Genomic DNA, 19,742 nt, shown 5'->3' with positions numbered 1-19,742 from the left:
GATTGAGTCTTTTTTTTTTTTATTCCAAGTGCTTCTTTTTTTTTTTTTTTTTTTTTTTTTTACTCTGGTAATGCTACCACTGCCAGTTAATCATTCAAAGTACCTACCTACTCAGTTGTCCTCACGAGGCTGATTGGACTCGAAACTTCATCCCTGCCGGAAATCGCACCCGGAACCTCCAATGTGCAAGCCTCGTACACGGCCACGGAGATGGAGGTTGCTTCGAAAGTTTTAGACACTATGACATTGGCGAATTTGCCCATTTTCCTTAATTTGCCCATTTTCCTCTCTTTTCCCCTCAGCTTTCCTCACTCGCAATAGTTCGATAGAATTGTCCGACGCCAAATCTGATCCCGCCCACGAGAAGAAAGTCATCTATGATGCCATCTCTGCTGCCAGCATCATTGCTAACTGTGCCGGGGTAGATACGTCCAAGTCTAAAGTCATAACGCAGAGTAGCTTCAGCAAATTCCTGGAAACCAAACAGCTGGAGGTGTTGAGTGACGAGGAGGTGAAGAGCTTAATCCAGGTAAAGTATAGGTTTAACGATGAGCTTATTCCAGGTCAGTATCGGTTTAACTAATGGCCGAGGCCACAGTTTCCATTTAAACAATTTACACAAAATTTTAAATTAAGACAAATCTGAAGAAAGAAAAAAAGGTGTTGAGTGACGAGGAGGTGAAGAGCTTAATCCAGGTCAGTATCGGTTTAACTAATGGCCGAAGCCACAGTTTGGATTTAAACAATGTACACAAAATTTTAAATTAAGACAAATCTGAAGAAAAAAATAATAATAATAAAATAAGAAGTCATTAATCTTAATTGATGGAACGACGACAGTGAGGTCTACGCTTTAGTTCGACAGATTTGCAACTTTTGAATGTGTTTGAATTATTGATTTTGATGAAATTTGGTACCGGAATTCAATACACATCAATACACGTTGCTCATTGAAATTTGGACTCCCAAAACTGAGCAGGGCGCATTTTCGGTCCACTGATTTCATCTCCCAGTACATCCTACATCCACATGAGTCGTCCTCATAGAGGTGTGTCCACACATAGTCGACCGGCCGTCGGTCCGCATCGATTGATGATCAATCGTCTTCGATCTAGGGCCGTCGACTATGTGTGGACACACCTTAAACCCATCAATTGTTTCTGCATTTGATTAATCCTGATCGAATTCTCCTTTACAGAGGCACGAGCCAGACTCAGGGCTGAGGTCACAGCATTGTCTCTCATTTGAGGGCTTTGCCCGGTACCTCATGGATAAGGACAATTTCGCGTTTGCCTCGGAACGGATGTGCCCGGATGATTTAGACATGGAAATGCCTCTGTCCCACTATTTCATCGCGTCCTCACACAACACCTATCTTACTGGACATCAGCTCAAGGGTGAATCGTCTGTGGATTTGTACAGTCAGGTGGGTATATTTTCACTAAAATGGGCTTAGACTGCGAAGTTACTAATCAACTGGTGGTTCAATGTACTATAGGAATTCACTAAAAAAAGGCCTTTACAGAGCCTCAAAAGGCCTTATCTAGCCGAAACTCTATTGAGAGTATTGGAGGCGATCTCTTTTATGGATTGAACGATTTTGCCAAATTCTATGAAAAACATTTCTGGTGTTGAGTGACGAGGAGGTGAAGAGCTTAATCCAGGTCAGTATCGGTTTAACTAATGGCCGAAGCCACAGTTTGGATTTAAACAATTTACACAAAATTTTAAATTAAGACAAATCTGAAGAAAGAAAAAAAAAATAAAAAGTCATTAATCTTAATTGATGGAATGACGACAGTGAGGTCTACGCTTTAGTTCGACAGATTTGCAACTATTGCATGTGTTTGAATTATCGATTTTGATGAAATTTGGTACCGGAATTCAATACACATCAATACAAAAAAAAATAATAAAATAAGAAGTCATTAATCTTAATTGATGGAACGACGACAGTGAGGTCTACGCTTTAGTTCGACAGATTTGCAACAACTATTGCATGTGTTTGAATTATTGAATGTGTTTGAATTATCGATTTTGATGAAATTTGGTACCGGAATTGAATACACATCAATACACGTTGTTCATTAAAATTTGGACTCCCAAAACTGAGCAGGGCGCATTTTTGGTCCACTGATTTCATCTCTCAGTACATCCTACAACCACTGTATTGTTTTGTACAATGCTTATGGTACCTGAGATCAATCAATGTGATTTCTCAATTATTTAGCCTTAAGATACCATGTTACATGGTATCTTAAGGCTAAATAATTGAGAAATCACATTGATCCTACATCCACATGAGTCATCCTCATAGAGGTGTGTCCACACATAGTCGACCGGCCGTCGGTCCGCATCGATTGATGATCAATCGTCGTCGATCTAGGGCCGTCGACTATGTGTGGACACACCTTAAACCATCAATTGTTTCTGCATTTGATTAATCCTGATCGAATTCTCCTTTACAGAGGCACGAGCCAGACTCAGGGCTGAGGTCACAGCATTGTCTTTCATTCGAGGGTTTTGCCCGGTACCTCATGGATAAGGACAATTTCGCGTTTGCCTCGGAACGGATGTGTCCGGATGATTTAGACATGGAAATGCCTCTGTCCCACTATTTCATCGCGTCCTCACACAACACCTACCTTACGGGACATCAGCTCAAGGGTGAATCGTCTGTGGATTTGTACAGTCAGGTGGGCATTTTCACTAAAATATTTTATATTTATTTTTGTTTGCTTTGTAATTCGCTTGTTTTTAATATCTAATATAAATGAAAAGTATAACATAAACGTGCAAACTAAAGATAAAAAGGAAAAAATGAATTCAGATTGTACAAGTTGCGGAAAAAAAATCAAAATTTCGAATTTCCCGCCAACTTTACACGCTTAAAGGCCGACAATGGCCTAGCTCAGCCCAGTACCTACATAAACACACCCTCAATGAGAAGGTTTCGATTCCTAACTTCTTGTTTCCCCATTGGCTCACCAGGTACCGACAGCACTACGTCACAAGCTGCTAGGCGAGGTAGGATTTCCAGGGCTGGAAGAGGGGTTTGTCGAGCTTAGTTACGTGAAGGAGGTCAGCCTAGGAGGACGGGATAAGGATCGAGATCCGGACCTGGTTAGTGCTCTCAGACGCTACTCACTGGACAAGCATGCTACCACGGAATGTGTCATTGCATTGGTGTATGGGAACCATTTGAGTGACAATCGGACCCTGTATCTACTGTGTCCGCCCCTGCTGTGTAGGTAAGTGTATTTCTTTAAAACCAACCTCACTGGTGTAATGGTTAGCACCGTGGACTCTGGGTCTGGAGGTTGGTGGTTCGAATTTAAGTCAAGTCCAAACTTAGCGTAGTGCAATCCGCGAGGAACGACATTTGTGACGAGCATTTAATGCGGGAGCCAGTAGTACATTTATGGCAAGTAGTTGAGAGAACTGGAAAGGTGTTGTGATGGTTGACAGAGTGTCAGAGACAACTCTGACATCGTGTTTCTTTTGATGACACTTTTTATATACTCTTTGATCTGAGCAGCAAATACTTTGAAAGTTTAAATAGGTTTTCCGTAGCCTTGCAAATGGTTCCCATAAAATGACATCATACAAATATAATTTTCCATCTTCAAACCAAATAACAAACCCTTCTTTCCTTCATCAGAATCTGGCATGAAGGTCTCTGCGCCGTGGTACGCGCGCTCAAGCGCGAACTCCAAATGACTGACAGGCGCATGTACTGGCTCAAGGAGATTGATTCTCAATATTATCTTGAAAAAGAGAACCATCCTTTTCAAGTTGATCCACAGAACTTATGAAAATGACTGCCGAAACCCTCCAAGATCTTAATATTATTCCATGATTTTCTTCGTATATTAATTGATTATTTTAATTATTCCACGATTTCCAGTCTATATTCGGTGAGAAGCTGGTGACGCGGTTCATGTTCGACGCGGACTTCGGTGACGAGCCGCACCTTCCCTCGCCCGCGGCACTAAAGTACCGCATCCTCGTCAAGAACAAGAAGCTCACGTCAGAAATACCGCACCCGGCACTCAGTCGCGGCAATAGAAGCGCGAGCCGCATACAGAACCACGCTGCTGGAACGGGAGGGGGAGGGAGAACCAGTTCGATTATATCCAACACGAGTGGCGGCTCGGTGAATGATGAGTTTAGTGATGATGATGAGGATGATGAAGACGATGAGAATATTGATGGTGAGTGCGGCAACTTGTTTCAATCCGTCTAAAAATTGGGCTATCTAAATTTCTGCAAAGGCTAAAGAAATAGCAGAAATGTCGTTAAATTTCTGCAAAGGCTAAAAGGTTGAGTGCGACGGGCACCGGAAATTTTTTTTAGCCAAAACCAAATGTCAGCCCAAAGCATCAACCTAGGGTTGATTGAGAGGCTGGCAGAAATAGCAGAAATGTCGTTAAATTTCTGCAAAGGCTAAAAGGTTGAGTGCGACGGGCACCGGAAATTTTTTTTAGCCAAAACCAAACGTCAGCCCAAAGCATCAACCTAGGGTTGATTGAGAGGCTGGTGAAAAACGTCATTTACATTTACATTAGTATTTCAGTGCAATAGTGCCAGCCTAGTCAACCTGGAGGGTAGCGCGCCTACCTTGTAAGCGCTAGGTCGCGATTTCGATTCCCGCCCGTGACGGACTTTATCCAAAAAGATAGGGTTCGTTCTCGGAACGACTGGCTTTCTCCTATTCTTTCCTTCTGCTCTCTTCGCTTTCGGGACAACAAAACCTCAGCAGTTACAGTAGTCTTTAACAAAACCTCTTTAAAAAAGTTCTACATTTCGGTTCATACTTTGTGAGGTTATCACTTGACTTCAACCACCAATTCGCCAATCGCCAACCTTCATATCCAAACTCCATCGCACCAACCACTTGCTAGAATACTGAGGTTGGATTCGTTAGGTTACATTGTAGGACCGAATAAAATCAACAACAAAACCATTTCTTCTTCACACCATCAGATAACTAACGCCATCTCCCTTACATCTCTACTTTCCAGTTGGTATTCGTACGGACTCTCTATCTAGTCATGAGAGTGGCATCAAAGCTAAACCCAAACATAACGTCAATGAGCTAGACTGGGCAGCCCTGGAAGAAGAAGCACATAAAGCAAAGAAGCAGAGTACTCAGATAGCCAAGGAATTGTCCGACCTTATCATTTATGTACAGGTAAGAAGCTTGAGTTAGTCCCATAGTCCTATGTTAGTCGATCGATGACGACTGAACCGTCCATACTGCCTCGACAACATAGATTTACCAACGATCGACGCCCGTCGACTATGTGTGGACACAGATTTAGGGGTTGTTCCAATGCAATCAGAGTTCCACTAATTTCATTTACTTGTACTCAATGTAGGTATGTTAGAAAGTTCCGTCGCTAAATTTAGCGTCAATTTCCCTATTATTTTTCACGTTTATTTTATGTTTCCAGGCCATCAAGTTCCGCGGTTTGTCTGCTATTAGTCCGAGTAGTTCGGTAAAATACACCAAACGTATAGCAGGGAGTGTGGCAGGTGCTGCCGCTACTCTCAAGAAAGCTAGTGGTGGGGTTGCAGGGACCTCCAGTATTTCCTCATCTGAAGTAACGCCCCACCATAACAAGCGAGCCAATACCTACCATCCTTGCTACCAATGTTCCTCACTCAACGAGAATACAGCCAAGAAGTTATGCAGGAAACAGCCCCTCGCTCTGCTTAGTCATACAGAGACACAACTAGTGAGGACATATCCTGCAGGCATGAGGATAGACTCTTCTAACTTTAACCCTGTCACATTCTGGGCGTATGGCATACAAATGGTAGCCTTGAACTATCAGACAGATGATAGCTGTCTACACCTGAACAGTGCTATGTTTGAACGTAATGGCAAGTGTGGCTATGTCCCCAAGCCTAGCATCATGTATGATCGGACACATATGATGTACAGGAGATTCAACCCTACAGACAAACAGTTTGACGGTCTTCACTCGACACACTTCATCTTAAGTGTTATCTCAGGACAATATCTCTCCCTTAGTAACTTCAACACGAGTATTCAGATAGAAGCAGAGATCATTGGTATTCCAGTGGACTGTTGCAAGCAAAATGAGGAGCTTACACCATGGTTCTATAACTCATGAGACCACACTAGACTTTACCGACTTTGTGCTCATATTTCGTTCCTTTAGGTAAGAATAATAAACCTTTCTTAGCCTATTTTCTGGGGAAATTGTTTTAAAAAGGCGCCTTTTTAGGCTAACTGTACAATATATCTATAGCTATGGCTAAACGATAAAATAAAAATTTCCAACAGACCTGTTGTAGAGTTAAACGGTTAAACCGCTTTAAAGGTTTTTTTGATGTTTAAAAATGATGATTATTTTATTTTATTTTTTTTTTTTTACTTTTTTCAATTGTCAACAAACTCTTGCACTCGAACCATCAACCTTCCAATTAGACCCACTCAGGTTAGTTATCTTCTCCTTTATTTCAGTTTAAGAATGAGGAAAGACATCAAAGATCTGTTCGAACAGTTTGCCCAATCCATCCGGAGTCTGTCTGACAATTCACTGAACGAGGGTTCGAGTTCCAGAGCTTCCCCAGAACCACCGCATGTACACCAAAAAATACGTGAGTTCCCTCGGAATTTCACCTTTTAGAATGAACGAAGTGGAGCGAGTTTTAACTCAATTTACTTGAACGGGTATTGGGGAGCCTCTGCACAATGTCTGTGTATATCACAGCATTGCCAAGAGTCTCGTTTAATAATTCTGTCTTCTTTTTTAGTCCGTCCTTCCTTTATTTTATATCCAGAACCACCGCATGTACACCAAAAAATACGTGAGTTCCCTCGGAATTTCACCTTTTAGAATGAACGAAGTGGAGCGAGTTTTAACTTAATTCACTTAAACGGGTATTGGGGAGCCTCTGCACAATGTTTGTGTATATCACAGCATTGCCAAGAGTCTCGTTTAATAATTGTCTTCTTTTTTAGTCCGTCCTTCCTTTATTTTATACTCTGGTAATGCTGCCACTGCTAGTTAATCATTCAAAGTACTCAGTTGTCCTCACGAGGTTGATTGGACTCAAAACTTCATCCCAGCCGGGAATCGAACCCGGTACCTCCAATGTGCAAGCCTCGTATGATACCGACACGGGCATGGAGTTACGGAGGTTCCTTCGAAAGTTTTAGACATATCCTTCCTATCCACACAGCTTTAGCCTTGATGGGGCAAAAAGTCTACTAAGCTTCAAATGGCCTGGCAGTAAGTAAGTAACCTTGGTGATCCTCAATTTAACCATTTCTTCTCTTTTTCCATCTAAACCGGGGAGAGGGTGGGATTAGAATAATAAATAACTTGCTTAGAGTTAGCATGTCGAGATTGTATGAGAACCAAAAATAGCTCTCGTAACTCCTATATTCGGTGGTGTAGTGGTCAAGGTCATCATGTATGATCGGACACATATGATGTACAGGCGATTCAACCCTACAGACAAACAGTTTGACGGTCTTCACTCGACACACTTCATCCTAAGTGTTATCTCAGGACAATATCTCTCTCTTAGTAACTTCAACACAAGTATTCAGATAGAAGCAGAGATCATTGGTATCCCAGTGGACTGTTGCAAGCAGAAGACCAAGGTGATTCCTAGGAATGCACTCAATCCTATCTACAATGATACGCATCATGTATGATCGGACACATATGATGTACAGGCGATTCAACCCTACAGACAAACAGTTTGACGGTCTTCACTCGACACACTTCATCTTGAGTGTTATCTCAGGACAATATCTCTCCCTCAGTAACTTCAACACAAGTATTCAGATAGAAGCAGAGATCATTGGTATTCCAGTGGACTGTTGCAAGCAGAAGACCAAGGTGATTCCTAGGAATGCACTCAATCCTATCTACAATGATACATTCTTCTTCCTAGTAGCCTACTGCTGGAGTAAAGGGACTTTTCAGTCCTATGCGAGCAGTATAAATAAGCACTATTATTATTAATATTTCTTAATCTTACTTACCCCATTAACAGCTCCATTCCCATTGGTCAATCCATGATGTACATCTAATCATCAGATCATTGCTCAGCGCGTCATACATCTGGAATGTTTGAAACCTGGCTATCGTCATGTCAGACTAAGGAATCTACAGAATCAACCTCTGCATCTATCCACACTGTTCATCTACTCAAGGACAGAAGAGGAGAGTCTGGACTATTCCAAGGAAGGCAAGGATACGTGGAATGTTTGAAACCAGGCTATCGTCATGTCAGACTAAGGAATCTACAGAATCAACCTCTGCATCTATCCACACTGTTCATCTACTCGAGGACAGAAGAGGAGAGTCTTGATTATTCCAAGGAAGGCAAGGATACCAATGAGAGTGAAGAGAAGAGTACAAAGTTGACATCTAAGATCCCGGGAGTGAAGAGGAAGATGTTCTTCCTGGTGGTGTATGGTGTGTTACCAGATGAACAATATACAATACTCAAGATAACACAGGAGAGTAGTACTCAGGAGGTTATACTCCAGGCATTACAGAAGGCAGGGACCAGTGCAGACAAGGTGAATGAGTATTTCCTAGTGGAGGAGGTGTCTAGAGGATGGGATAAGAAAGATAAGGATATGCCTGCAACACAGAGAGTTCTGGATCAGATGGAATGTCCACTCCAGGCACAGGCGCAGTGGACAGGGGAGGGCAGATTCTTATTGAAACGCATGGGGGATGACCCCAGTAGTCGAGCCTGGCTGTCTAGTATTATGAGTACAAGATTGAAACCTACACAACCCCGTGCCTGGGATGAGGCAGATAACTTCCTCGTCTGTGTCTATAATGTCTCCCCTGAGATCCCCTATGCTATCCTCAAGGTTCCACTGAGTGCCTCTGCACAAGATGTCCTAGCACAGGCCCTGGTCAAGGCAAGACGTATGGAAGATCCTTCACGTTTTGTACTCATAGAGGAGTTGGAGTGGGGGACAGCAAGACAGCATCGGGTATTACCTGATGAGGAGAATGTGTATAGAACACAAGCACACTGGCAGACACTAAACTCTCAGAACATACTGAATTTTTATAAATGGTATACCCATCCGTATAAGCAGAGCTTGTGCCACGGATTATTTGGTTCCTTTTTACGTGCCTTTCCCCCTCTTTGTCTATGAGTCAGACATGGCTTTCTCATAGTCTGCCTTCCTTCTCTCTTCGCTTTCGGGACGATTAGACCTTTACTGTTACAGTTCCCTCTGTCAAACCTCTTCAAAAAAAGCTCGGTATCTTACTTCTTTCTTTCTTGTGGTGGTGTAGTGGCCATTGCAGCTCCCCCTGACACTTGACCCCCCCTCCCCCCCCGGCACATGCAGACTGGTGTCATACTAGTGGTATCTAGACCGTTACCTAGGCAACCACTTGGAAAGTGATTAGAATCTCGTTGCCTAGCAACCGTATCAGCAATAGTATACATCACTGTGTGTGCCATGGGGAACCGGGGAACATTGGCTTGGCATGTGTCATATTATGACGTCACATGTTTCCAAATCCAAATGTTCCCCGGTTTACATTCTAATATAAATCGAACCAAAGTTGTAAATTTTGTTGTTTTTTAAAAAAATTAAATTATTTATTGTAAGCCTTTAAAATGCTACTAATTTACCTACACTTTTTGTATAATTTTAGGTTTTCCTTTTTTTTTAGAATCTGTGATCCTTTTACTTATCTTGAAATTTATTTATTTTGTTCTGTAGGTACAAAGAGGTGTAAATGAGTAGGTCCAAAGAGAAATGACACGAGTCCGAATTTGATATTTTGATGGATCCGAGTTCTTCTTTGGCAATTGCAAGCATTTTTAACTACAAAATATAAGGACCTTATTAACATACGTAACATACTAGCAAAACAGTATGGTTTTCTACAGCTCGACTTGTAATGAAAGATCTACACCTACAAAACAAACAAAGTATCTTTACCCAATTCTCCTTTTCCCTCCTTTTTAGTCCGTCCTTTCTTTATTAAATTACAATAGTAATGATAAAAGGTATAGGGACGGACTATTGTTCAATTTCTCTTTGGACTTATTCAAATACGTAGTTTTCAAAATATCCGTTGATGGCAGAGGATTTCAAATGAACCCAATTAGATGAGCCAGGTCCCCCAAATGAACCCAATAGCTATTAGATGATCCAGCAATAATTTCTTTACCCCTGACCTGACCTACAAAACAAACAAAGTATCTTTACCCAATTCTCCTTTTCCCTCCTTTTTAGTCCGTCCTTTCTTTATTAAATTACAATAGTAATAATAAAAGGTATAGGGCCGGACTATTGTTCAATTTCTCTTTGGACTTATTCAAATACGTAGTTTTCCAAAATATCCGTTTATGGCAGAGGATTTCAAATGAACCAAATTAGATGAGCCAGTTCCCCCAAATGAACCCAATATCTATTAGATGATCCAGCAATAATTTCTTTCACATCCCAAACTACCCTCTGACCTAAACTGATCCTATTGTCCAAATAGTCTTTGGTAGAATAGTGTTAGAAGGAAGGATAAAGGTCCACGCACACTCTTGTAAATTCATAAATTGAAGATGAAATTTAAAATATGTGGGAGAAAAACTAAAAAATCTTTGTTCGGAATTTTTTCATCTTCGTGTTGATATGTTTCAAAACTTGGTTAATTTTAGCTGAAATTCCTTGCCCTGAACTCCAAACTTTTCATTCCAGGAACCAATGACATGCGGACATTATGTTTCTTGAAATGAAACGTTTGGGGTTCATTCTGTGTTTAGATCTGTTTTAAAATTCGAGAAATTTAAATCCACAAATGAAAGATTTGTTAAAGAACAAAAAATATCATTAATTTAAAGTTTAAAAGCCAAAGTCATTATCAAATAAAAAACTTTTTTAATTAAAATTTTGGTCTTTGTTATTTCACCTTTTTTTCTTCTTGAATCGACCTTTAATAAACTCGACACCAAAAAATGTTGACTCTTATTTTGGAACCGAAATTTGGCCGCCGCCTTTTCTGAGAGACAGAATTTGCCCCATTTATGGTGACATGCGGACATTATGTTTCTTGAAATGAAACGTTTGGGGTTCATTCTGTGTTTAGATCTGTTTTAAAATTCGAGAAATTTAAATCTACAAATGAAAGATTTGTTAAAGAACAAAAAATATCATTAATTTAAAGTTTAAAAAGCCAAAGTCATTATCAAATAAAAAACTTTTTTTAATTAAAATTTTGGTCTTTGTTATTTCACCTTTTTTTCTTCTTGAATCGACCTTGAATAAACTCGACACCAGAAAATGTTGACTCTAATTTTAGAACCGAAATTTGGCCGCCTTTTCTGAGAGACAGAATTTGCCCCATTTATGCCACCAATTTCCCGTCTTTTCGTCCCATAGGTTTTTTGGGCCAAAGGAGTTTTTAATACTTCTTTCGAAAAACCTGAGGGTAAAAAATAAAACAAAATGGACTTGCTGTCAATATTCAGTTTTGTAAAATACTTCGTTCTATATTTTCAAAAATAATCTAAAACTGGATAATGTTGATAAAATATTGAGATGAGGCACAAGGACAAAATTTACACTCCTATGTACAACAATTTACAGAATATTTATTGCAGAGTACTCAGATAGCCAAGGAATTGTCCGACCTTATCATTTATGTACAGGTAAGAAGCTTGAGTTAGTCCCATAGTCCTATGTTAATCGATCGATGACGACTGAACCGTCCACACTGCCTCGACAACATAGATTCACCAACGATCGACAGCCGTCGACATGTGTGGACACAGATTTAGGGGTGTTCTAATGCAACCAGAGTTCCACTAATTTCATTTACTTGTACTCAATGTAGGTAGGTTAGAAAGTTCCGTCGCTAAATTTAGCGTCAATTTCCCGGCAGTGTGGGCAATAAGTAATATGGCAGATTAAAATAAACAAACTATACGCTATGGTACAAAACGTTCAAACCTATACAAAAAAGTAAGCTAAAAACTATCATTGCAAAAAACAAAACTAAAGTCTGCAGTTATACTTGAATACACGTAATTTTATTAGTACCGAATTTTTTCGTCAAATAAAAAATGTAGGTACAAGCTTTTTTTTTACTAAAAATGTGATCCAAATATAACCTACTGTACGAGTAAAATCGCATCAAATAAGAACACGCTAAACAGAGAAAATGGAGAAACTTAATTTAACAGATAAAAAATATGAAATAATGGGTGTCGTTTTTGTTCTATATCTACATATGTACAAAGTTAAATTGGTGTCACACAAATAACTTCACCGAAAGTGTCCTAGAGCAATCTCAAGTTAACATATTAAAGACAAAAGGCACTTGCATTTTCTAACAGAAAGGCACAAGAATAAGTAGGGAAATAATTTAACTACGAAATAAGTTTTCTCGTACCTACACCTTCGCATAATTATTATTATTATAAATTGGACAATTTTTCGATATTTTTCAATCAGTCGACATTTTTCTGTCCTTTTTTTAGGTATGATTTATCTATACAGAAATTAAGATCTAAAAAGTCTCCTAAAAAAAATATGTTTTGCGTTTACTTACGACAGGACTGTAAGGACACGCAAATCTGAGAACTGTATTTTTCAACTCCAAAGGTTACAATGGCTTTCTCCTATCCTGTCTTCCTTATCTCTTCGATTTCGGGACGATAAGACCATAGCAGTTACAGTTCCCTCTGTCAAACCTCTTTTTAAAAAAATAATAAATAAAAATCATCAGTTTTTCCCCCAAGTAGATGTTTCTTACCTGTTTGAATACACTAGGTGTATAGGGAGGCGGTGCAGTGTACGCGGGCACACCCTCCTCCTGGGTGGCTATACTGGGATCTGACGAACACTTGACCAGTCGAGGCGGTAGTAGCGACTGCTCTAGGTCGCTCTCAGGCGATGACGCGTAGGACATCCGGAACGAGGTCATCGGGAACAAGAAGTCATCTGTGAGAGTCTCGTCCGGCTGTGACCACGTCGTCGAGATAAGGTGACGACGTCGAGAAAATGTGACGACCACGTCGAGATAAGGTGACAAGACATTGGAATGAAGTTGAGATCCATGCCAATGTGGTAGGAAGTTGGAGTGAAGTCCGGAAGATGTGACGGGATATTGAAGTGACGCAGCGTCGATATAGCGTGATGCGACGTCGAGATGATGTGATGCGACGTCGATTTAGTGGAGTGACGTTGGTAGATTGGAGTGAAGTTGAAGTGAAGAGGGGGGAGGGAGGAGGGACAGAACGAAATAACTTCACCGAAAGTGTCCTAGAGCAATCTCAAGTTAACATATTAAAGACAAAAGGCACTTGCATTTTCTAACAGAAAGGCACAAAAATAAGTAGGGAAATAATTTAACTACGAAATGAGTTTTCTCGTACCTACACCTTCGCATTATTATTATTATAAATTGGACAATTTTTCGATATTTTTCGATCAGTCGACATTTTTTTGTCCTTTTTTTTTTAGGTATGATTTATCTATACAGAAATTAAGATCTAAAAAGTGTCCTAAACAAAATTATGTTTTGCGTTTACTTACGACAGTAGTGTTATAAGGACATGCAAATCTGAGAACTGTATTTTTCAACTCCAAAGGTTACAAATGGTAAAAAATAAAACAAAATGGACTTGCTGTCAATATTCAGTTTTTTAAAATACTTCGTTCTATATTTTCAAAAAATAATCTAAAACTGGATAATGTTGATAAAATATTGAGATGAGGCACAAGGACAAAATTTACACTCGTATGTACAACAATTTACAGAATATTTATTACACCATCAGATAACTAACGCCATCTCCCTTACATCTCTACTTTCCAGTTGGTATTCGTACGGACTCTCTATCTAGTCATGAGAGTGGTATCAAAGCTAAACCCAAACATAACGTCAATGAGCTAGACTGGGCAGCACTGGAAGAAGAAGCACATAAAGCTGGCAATAAGTAATATGGCAGATTAAAATAAACAAACTATACGCTATGGTACAAAACGTTCAAACCTATACAAAAAAGTAAGCTAAAAAGCTAAAAACTATCATTGCAAAGAACAAAATACAAAACTAAAGTCTGCGGTTATACTTGATCAAATTTTCTAATCTTGCAAGGTTGCACGATCGACACGTAATTTTATTAGTTCCGAATTTTTTCATCAAATAAAAAATGTAGGTACAAGCTTTTTTTTTACTAAAAATGTGATCCAAGTATAACCTACTGTACGAGTAAAATCGCATCATATAAACTTATAAGAAAAACTATGAAATAAGAACACGCTAAACAGAGAAAATGGAGAAACTTAATTTAACAGATAAAAAATATGAAATAATGGGTGTCTTTTTTGTTCTATATCTATGTACAAAGTAAAATTGGTGTCACACAAATAACTTCACCGAAAATGTCCTAGAGCAATCTCAAGTTAACATTTAAAGACAAAAGGCACTTGCATTTTCAATTGGACAATTTTTCGATATCAGTCGACATTTTTTTGTCCTTTTTTTTAGGTATGATTTATCTATACAGAAATTAAGATCTAAAAAGTGTCCTAAACAAAATTATGTTTTGCGTTTCCTTACGACAGGAGTGTAAGGACACGCAAATCTGAGAACTGTATTTTTCAACTCCAAAGGTTACAAATTACAACATACTAAAAATATCAGTGAAAATAACACTGAAAATATCGGGAAATTTGTTATGATGTTACTATGGCAACACACGCTTTTCAGCTCTATTTGAGTTGTTCGGTTGTTACTGGTTACTGGCTTAGAGATAATAACATCCTATCTCTTCTATTAAGGTTACAAATTACAACATACTAAAAATATCAGTGAAAATAACACTGAAAATATCGGGAAATTTGTTATGATGTTACTATGGCAACACACGCTTTTCAGCTCTATTTGAGTTGTTCGGTTGTTACTGGTTACTGGCTTAGAGATGGTAACATCCTATCTCTTCTATCCTACTAGTATGATTTCTAAACTTCTCTCATGCACGATTCACATGGCACGTCACAAGGCGGGGTCCCGGGTTCGACCCCCGTCTATTTATCATCTAATGGCGGCGTGTTCCAATTGATAACTGTTAATGTTCCTAGGGTCGGCCGGTTTCTTGTACAACTCAAACGCGGACCCCCTCTGATCTGCGCGATGCGTCAGGTCCAGCCCTGGAGTTCCACCTTGGGAGTTCCGTGTAGCTACGTTGTAATAGTACTGGGAGTGGTTGCTACCTGCGGCACGGCGGTCATAGGTGCGGTCTAAACTAGAACCATGACCGGAGTCGAAGCCGCCGTTCAGGTCGGACTCAGTGGAGTACTTGCTAGGCGAGGAAGGGACCTGGGGAGTAAACCGGGGGAGAGGGTGGGATTAGAATAATAAATAACTTGCTTAGAGTTAGCATGTCGAGATTGTATGAGAACCAAAAATAGCTCTCTAACTCCTATATTGAATCGGCCCCAAAAGACCGGACGAACCATGACCGGAGTCGAAGCCGCCGTTCAGGTCGGACTCAGTGGAGTACTTGCTAGGCGAGGAAGGGACCTGGGGAGTAAACCGGGGGAGAGGGTGGGATTAGAATAATAAATAACTTGCTTAGAGTTAGCATGTCGAGATTGTATGAGAACCAAAAATAGCTCTCCAACTCCTATATTGAATCGGCCCCAAAAGACCGGAAGACATAGAAAATTACGGCTTCTTAGGTAAATCCATCATTTAACGGACGATTTAATTTATTAAGTTTCCATTTCTTATTTTTCAATATAACTCTCAGAACATACTGAATTTTTATAAATGGTATACCCATCCGTATAAGCAGAGCTTGTGCCACGGATTATTTGGTTCCTTTTTACATACCTTTTCCCTCTTGGTCTATGAGTCAGACATGGCTTTCTCATAGTCTGCCTTCCTTCTCTCTTCGCTTTCGGGACGATAAGACCTTTGCAGTTACAGTTCCCTCTATCAAACCTCTTCAAAAAAAAAAAAAGTATCTTAGGTACTTCTTTCTTTCTTAATCTTACTTACCCCATTAACAGCTCCATTCCCATTGGTCAATCCATGATGCACCCCATACATGCCATTCTCATTCACTGAGTAGTGATTCTTACTCTGGTACAAACTGCTCTCCTGCTTTGTTTGATATAGACTCGACTCCTTTGCTGTCTGGTAAAGAGAACTATCTTTGCTCGATTGATAGTCTTTGCTGGATTGGTAGTCTTTGCTTGATTGGTAATCTTTGCTTGATTGATAGTCTTTAGTTGATTGATAGAGGGAAGTGTCCTTGGGGCTTTGATACATGTCTTTGCCTTGGTACATGGAGTCTTTGCCTTGGTACATGGAATCTTTGCCTTGGTACATAGAGTCCTTTCCTTGGTACATGGACTCCTTTCCTTGGTACATACTATCTTTTCCTTGGTACATGGAATCTTTCCCTTGGTACAAGTGCGGCGGCGATAGTTCTCTGGGTTGGGGGGCGGCCCGGGTTTGTCCTGCTGTGGATAGAGCGGCTGAGGGTCTTTGGATAGGCAGGGGCTGTTGCTTGTACGTACTCGATGATACCACCGCCGCCGGGGGGTCTGTGAGGGAGAGGGGAAGAGGGTTAAGTGCGGGGTCTATTGCATACTAGGAGCTAGAGAGGGGGGCGGGTCTAGGTATTCGATGTTGGTGGCAACTCCTTCTGTACGGAAGAGTATAGAAACGTAGGAAGTTGGTGGTATTACTGTAGTTAAAGGAAAGTTTGCTTTGGTAAATATTTTGTTTTTTTGTTCTTGGTAACGTTAGTAAGACGGCTGTGATAAGACAAGGGAGTGATGATTGTGGCCTGGTTAAAAAACATGAACACAAACCAACAACAAAATGGGCGCAAATGACAGCCCCATACTTTACAAAATCAAGTGGCCCTTGCATTTTGTAGGATAGTGTACCAGTCTACGTAACTACATACATAGAAAACGTATTGGAGAGAAGAGCGAATGTACGACTTTTAAGGACAGTACCGGATTGTACGAAAGTCTGACTTATACAGGAACTAAATAATGTGGACTACAGAGGAAAATCAGGGTTAGACAAAAGTCCCAATCTACAGGATCTAGATGTTGTGGACTACAAAGGAAAATTTATTAGACAGGGTTAGACAAAAGTCCGATGTGTCGAGATGTACACAATGTCGTCACATTCAGAGAGAGACGGAAGACTTTGAGCGTTCTTGATTTTGTTCAAATATCTAGAAGTTTGAAATCAAGACAGAGACAGGGAGTGACTTTAATTTTTAGCTTTTTCGGAAGTGAAGAAGAAAATGAACAAACTGAATCTTAAGAAGAAGGTTATAAATGTCCATTTATACTATTTACAGTAACAAAGTGCTTCATTTACAATACCAAATTGTGCGTGCCTTGTAAGCGCTAGGCCGCGGGTTGGATTCCCGCCCGGGGCGCATTTTATCCCAACAGATAAGGTTCGTTCTCGGAGCGGCTGGCTCTCTAATATCCTGTTCTCGTTCTTTCTTTGCTTTCGGGACTATAGGACCTTAGCTGAAACAGTTCCAACAAACAACTGCAAAATATACAAATGATGTATTTTGCGAACCTATACGTAATGGCGTACCCATGGTACTTTGAAACCAACTTACCTATACTTAGGATAGTCAGCGGGTTTCATAAGCTTAGCATCCATCTGATTGGTGGGCAGCGGTGTCGAGCTGTTTCCTATTGGCTGTTTGGTTGACCTTGTGAATCTGTAGGGGTCATGGGATGTCCTGCCTCCCCTACTTCCGGACTCACCATTGATGGATTTGAGATCATCATGAGCATTAGGCCCGAGGAGATTCGAACCTGAGACCCTCTGGTAGCTCTCGTAGGATGAGACGCTGTCGTAACTACTCTGTAATGAGAGAGAGAGAAAGGGAGTGAGATGGGGAGGAAGAAAAAGCGTATTTTCCTTTAGGACGATCCTACGGGGAATAGAACCCGGGACCTCTGACGTGCGAGATTAGTGTGATACCTACGGAGTGGAGGTTAAATAAAATCAATTTGCCTTTTTCAATTAAAAATCGAATTTTTTTTTTTTTTTTTTTTTTTTTTTTTGATCAGCAATACAATTAAACAACTGCTACATTAGACGCATGTGGTCTGTTTCGTAGAATGCCCTTATTTAAAGTGTAATGCTTATAAATCTTATAATGTAATGTTTATAAAATGTAATGCTGGCTAGCTGGCCACTTAAGCTCAGACTGTCTGATAGACCGTGTGTGGCAGAAAAAGCTTCCGACTTCTGGTCTCTCAGACAGTCTGAAACAACCATGACCGGAGTCGAAGCCGCCGTTCAGGTCGGACTCAGTGGAGTACTTGCTAGGCGAGGAAGGGACCTGGGGAGTAAACCTGGGGTCTGACGAACACTTGACCAGTCGAGGCGGTAGTAGCGACTGCTCTAGGTCGCTCTCAGGCGATGACGCGTAGGACATCCGGAATGAGGTCATCGGGAACAAGAAGTCATCTGTGAGAGTCTCGTCCGGCTGTGACCACGTCGTCGAGATAAGGTGACGACCATGTTGAGACAAAGTGACCACGTTGAGATGACAAGACATTGGAATGAAGTTGAGATCCATGCCAATGTGGTAGAAAGTTGGAGTGAAGTCCGGAAGATGTGACGGGATATTGAAGTGACGCAGCGTCGATATAGCGTGATGCGACATCCAGATGATGTGATGCGACGTCGATTTAGTGGAGTGACGTTGGTAGATTGGAGTGACGTTGAAGTGAAGAGGGGGGAGGAAGGAGGGACAGAACGAGAGAGAGAGGTAAGCGGGTTAGTAAGAGAACACACATGCAGTAAAACTAAACGGAGGTGTAAACACACACAAGTAACAATGTAAAATGTAAATAAAGTTTATTTATAATAAACCCTGAAAAAAGTAGGTACTCTCGTAAGTAACTACATAGGTACTTTGGTAAAAATAATGAACCCAAGAAAGAAAGAAAAAAAGTACTTAGATACTCTTGTAAGGACATACTTTGGTCTTATAAATTATAAGAGATGTGTAAAGACTGAGTGAGTTGGAAAAAAGAACTACTCTTTTCAGTGAACTACTCTGTCAATGAGCCAGATCCTAACTCCATCTACCTATAGGGAGTTCAAGAGTGAGTTACATGTTTTAAGGATCTAACAGTGAGTAGTCCACTGAAAAGAGCGGAAAGAGTAGTTCCTTTTTATAACTCGATGTACAATACACCTCGAGTATAAATATATTTACATAAAGGTTAAGAAAAGATTTAAAAAATAGTACGTATTATAGGTCCAAAGTAGGTACATAGTTAATATCCTATAGTTATATAGGGCGGTAAAACACAGAATATAAATACAGAGGTAAAACACAGAGAAAAACGGAGGCAAATCGTAGTAGAACACATTGATAAAATACGGTAGTATGGTAGTACATACGTAAATGTACTTAACGTAATGACAAAGGTAGCGAAACCCCCGAATGCAAGGACAAGGAAGAGGGAAAGCCCATGGAAAGAGAGAACAATGGAGGAGGGCGATAGAGAAGGGAAGGACAGAGAAAAAGGGAGGCACATAAGGAGAAAAGCCATAAAGAGAAAATTTTCAAGAAAAAAGTAGTTAAAGATCCAGAATTTTATCCCTCATATAAATACATACCTACATAATATTTATTCACAAAAGAAATGAGAACCCCAAAAAAAAAAAAAAAAAAAAAAAAACAAACCACAT

General features: G+C 40.2%; 2 protein-coding genes and 2 long non-coding RNA genes across 4 annotated transcripts in view; 2 read left to right on the top strand and 2 right to left on the bottom strand.

Annotated features, from left to right (window-relative positions):
- The window catches only part of LOC103509757 (1-phosphatidylinositol 4,5-bisphosphate phosphodiesterase epsilon-1-like), a gene marked incomplete at its 3' end in the record, with an annotated part of 32,559 nt that extends 23,489 nt beyond the window's left edge, over nt 1-9,070 (top strand). Inside the window, 6 exon segments of the mRNA XM_026824028.1 lie at nt 3,908-4,214; nt 5,025-5,194; nt 5,457-6,081; nt 7,837-7,956; nt 8,044-8,255; nt 8,381-9,070. Of these exon segments, the coding sequence (XP_026679829.1) occupies nt 3,908-4,214; nt 5,025-5,194; nt 5,457-6,081; nt 7,837-7,956; nt 8,044-8,255; nt 8,381-9,070 (2,124 nt within the window).
- LOC113467696 lies at nt 661-1,357 on the top strand. Its single transcript, XR_003391674.1, has 2 exons — nt 661-696; nt 1,199-1,357. It is a non-coding gene; the product is annotated as an uncharacterized LOC113467696 (long non-coding RNA).
- A 543-nt stretch (nt 9,071-9,613) lies between the features above and the next one.
- Nucleotides 9,614-10,878, bottom strand: LOC113467695. The gene is made up of 2 exons (XR_003391673.1): nt 10,498-10,878; nt 9,614-10,212 (listed from the first exon to the last, which is right to left on the bottom strand). It is a non-coding gene; the product is annotated as an uncharacterized LOC113467695 (long non-coding RNA).
- Nucleotides 10,879-14,870: 3,992 nt separating this feature from the next.
- Nucleotides 14,871-19,742, bottom strand: part of LOC113467694 — a gene marked incomplete at its 5' end in the record, with an annotated part of 13,578 nt that continues 8,706 nt past the window's right edge. The window contains 5 exons of the mRNA XM_026824027.1: nt 14,871-15,356; nt 16,041-16,441; nt 16,524-16,591; nt 17,644-17,894; nt 18,379-18,525. Of these exons, the coding sequence (XP_026679828.1) occupies nt 15,072-15,356; nt 16,041-16,441; nt 16,524-16,591; nt 17,644-17,894; nt 18,379-18,525 (1,152 nt within the window). The remainder of the gene's footprint in view (nt 15,357-16,040; nt 16,442-16,523; nt 16,592-17,643; nt 17,895-18,378; nt 18,526-19,742) is intronic.

The sequence above is a fragment of the Diaphorina citri genome, unplaced genomic scaffold (genome assembly GCF_000475195.1).
Source record: "Diaphorina citri unplaced genomic scaffold, Diaci psyllid genome assembly version 1.1 scaffold526, whole genome shotgun sequence".
In the NCBI taxonomy this organism is placed as follows: domain Eukaryota; kingdom Metazoa; phylum Arthropoda; class Insecta; order Hemiptera; family Psyllidae; genus Diaphorina; species Diaphorina citri.
This window is presented reverse-complemented; position numbering and strand designations above follow the sequence as displayed.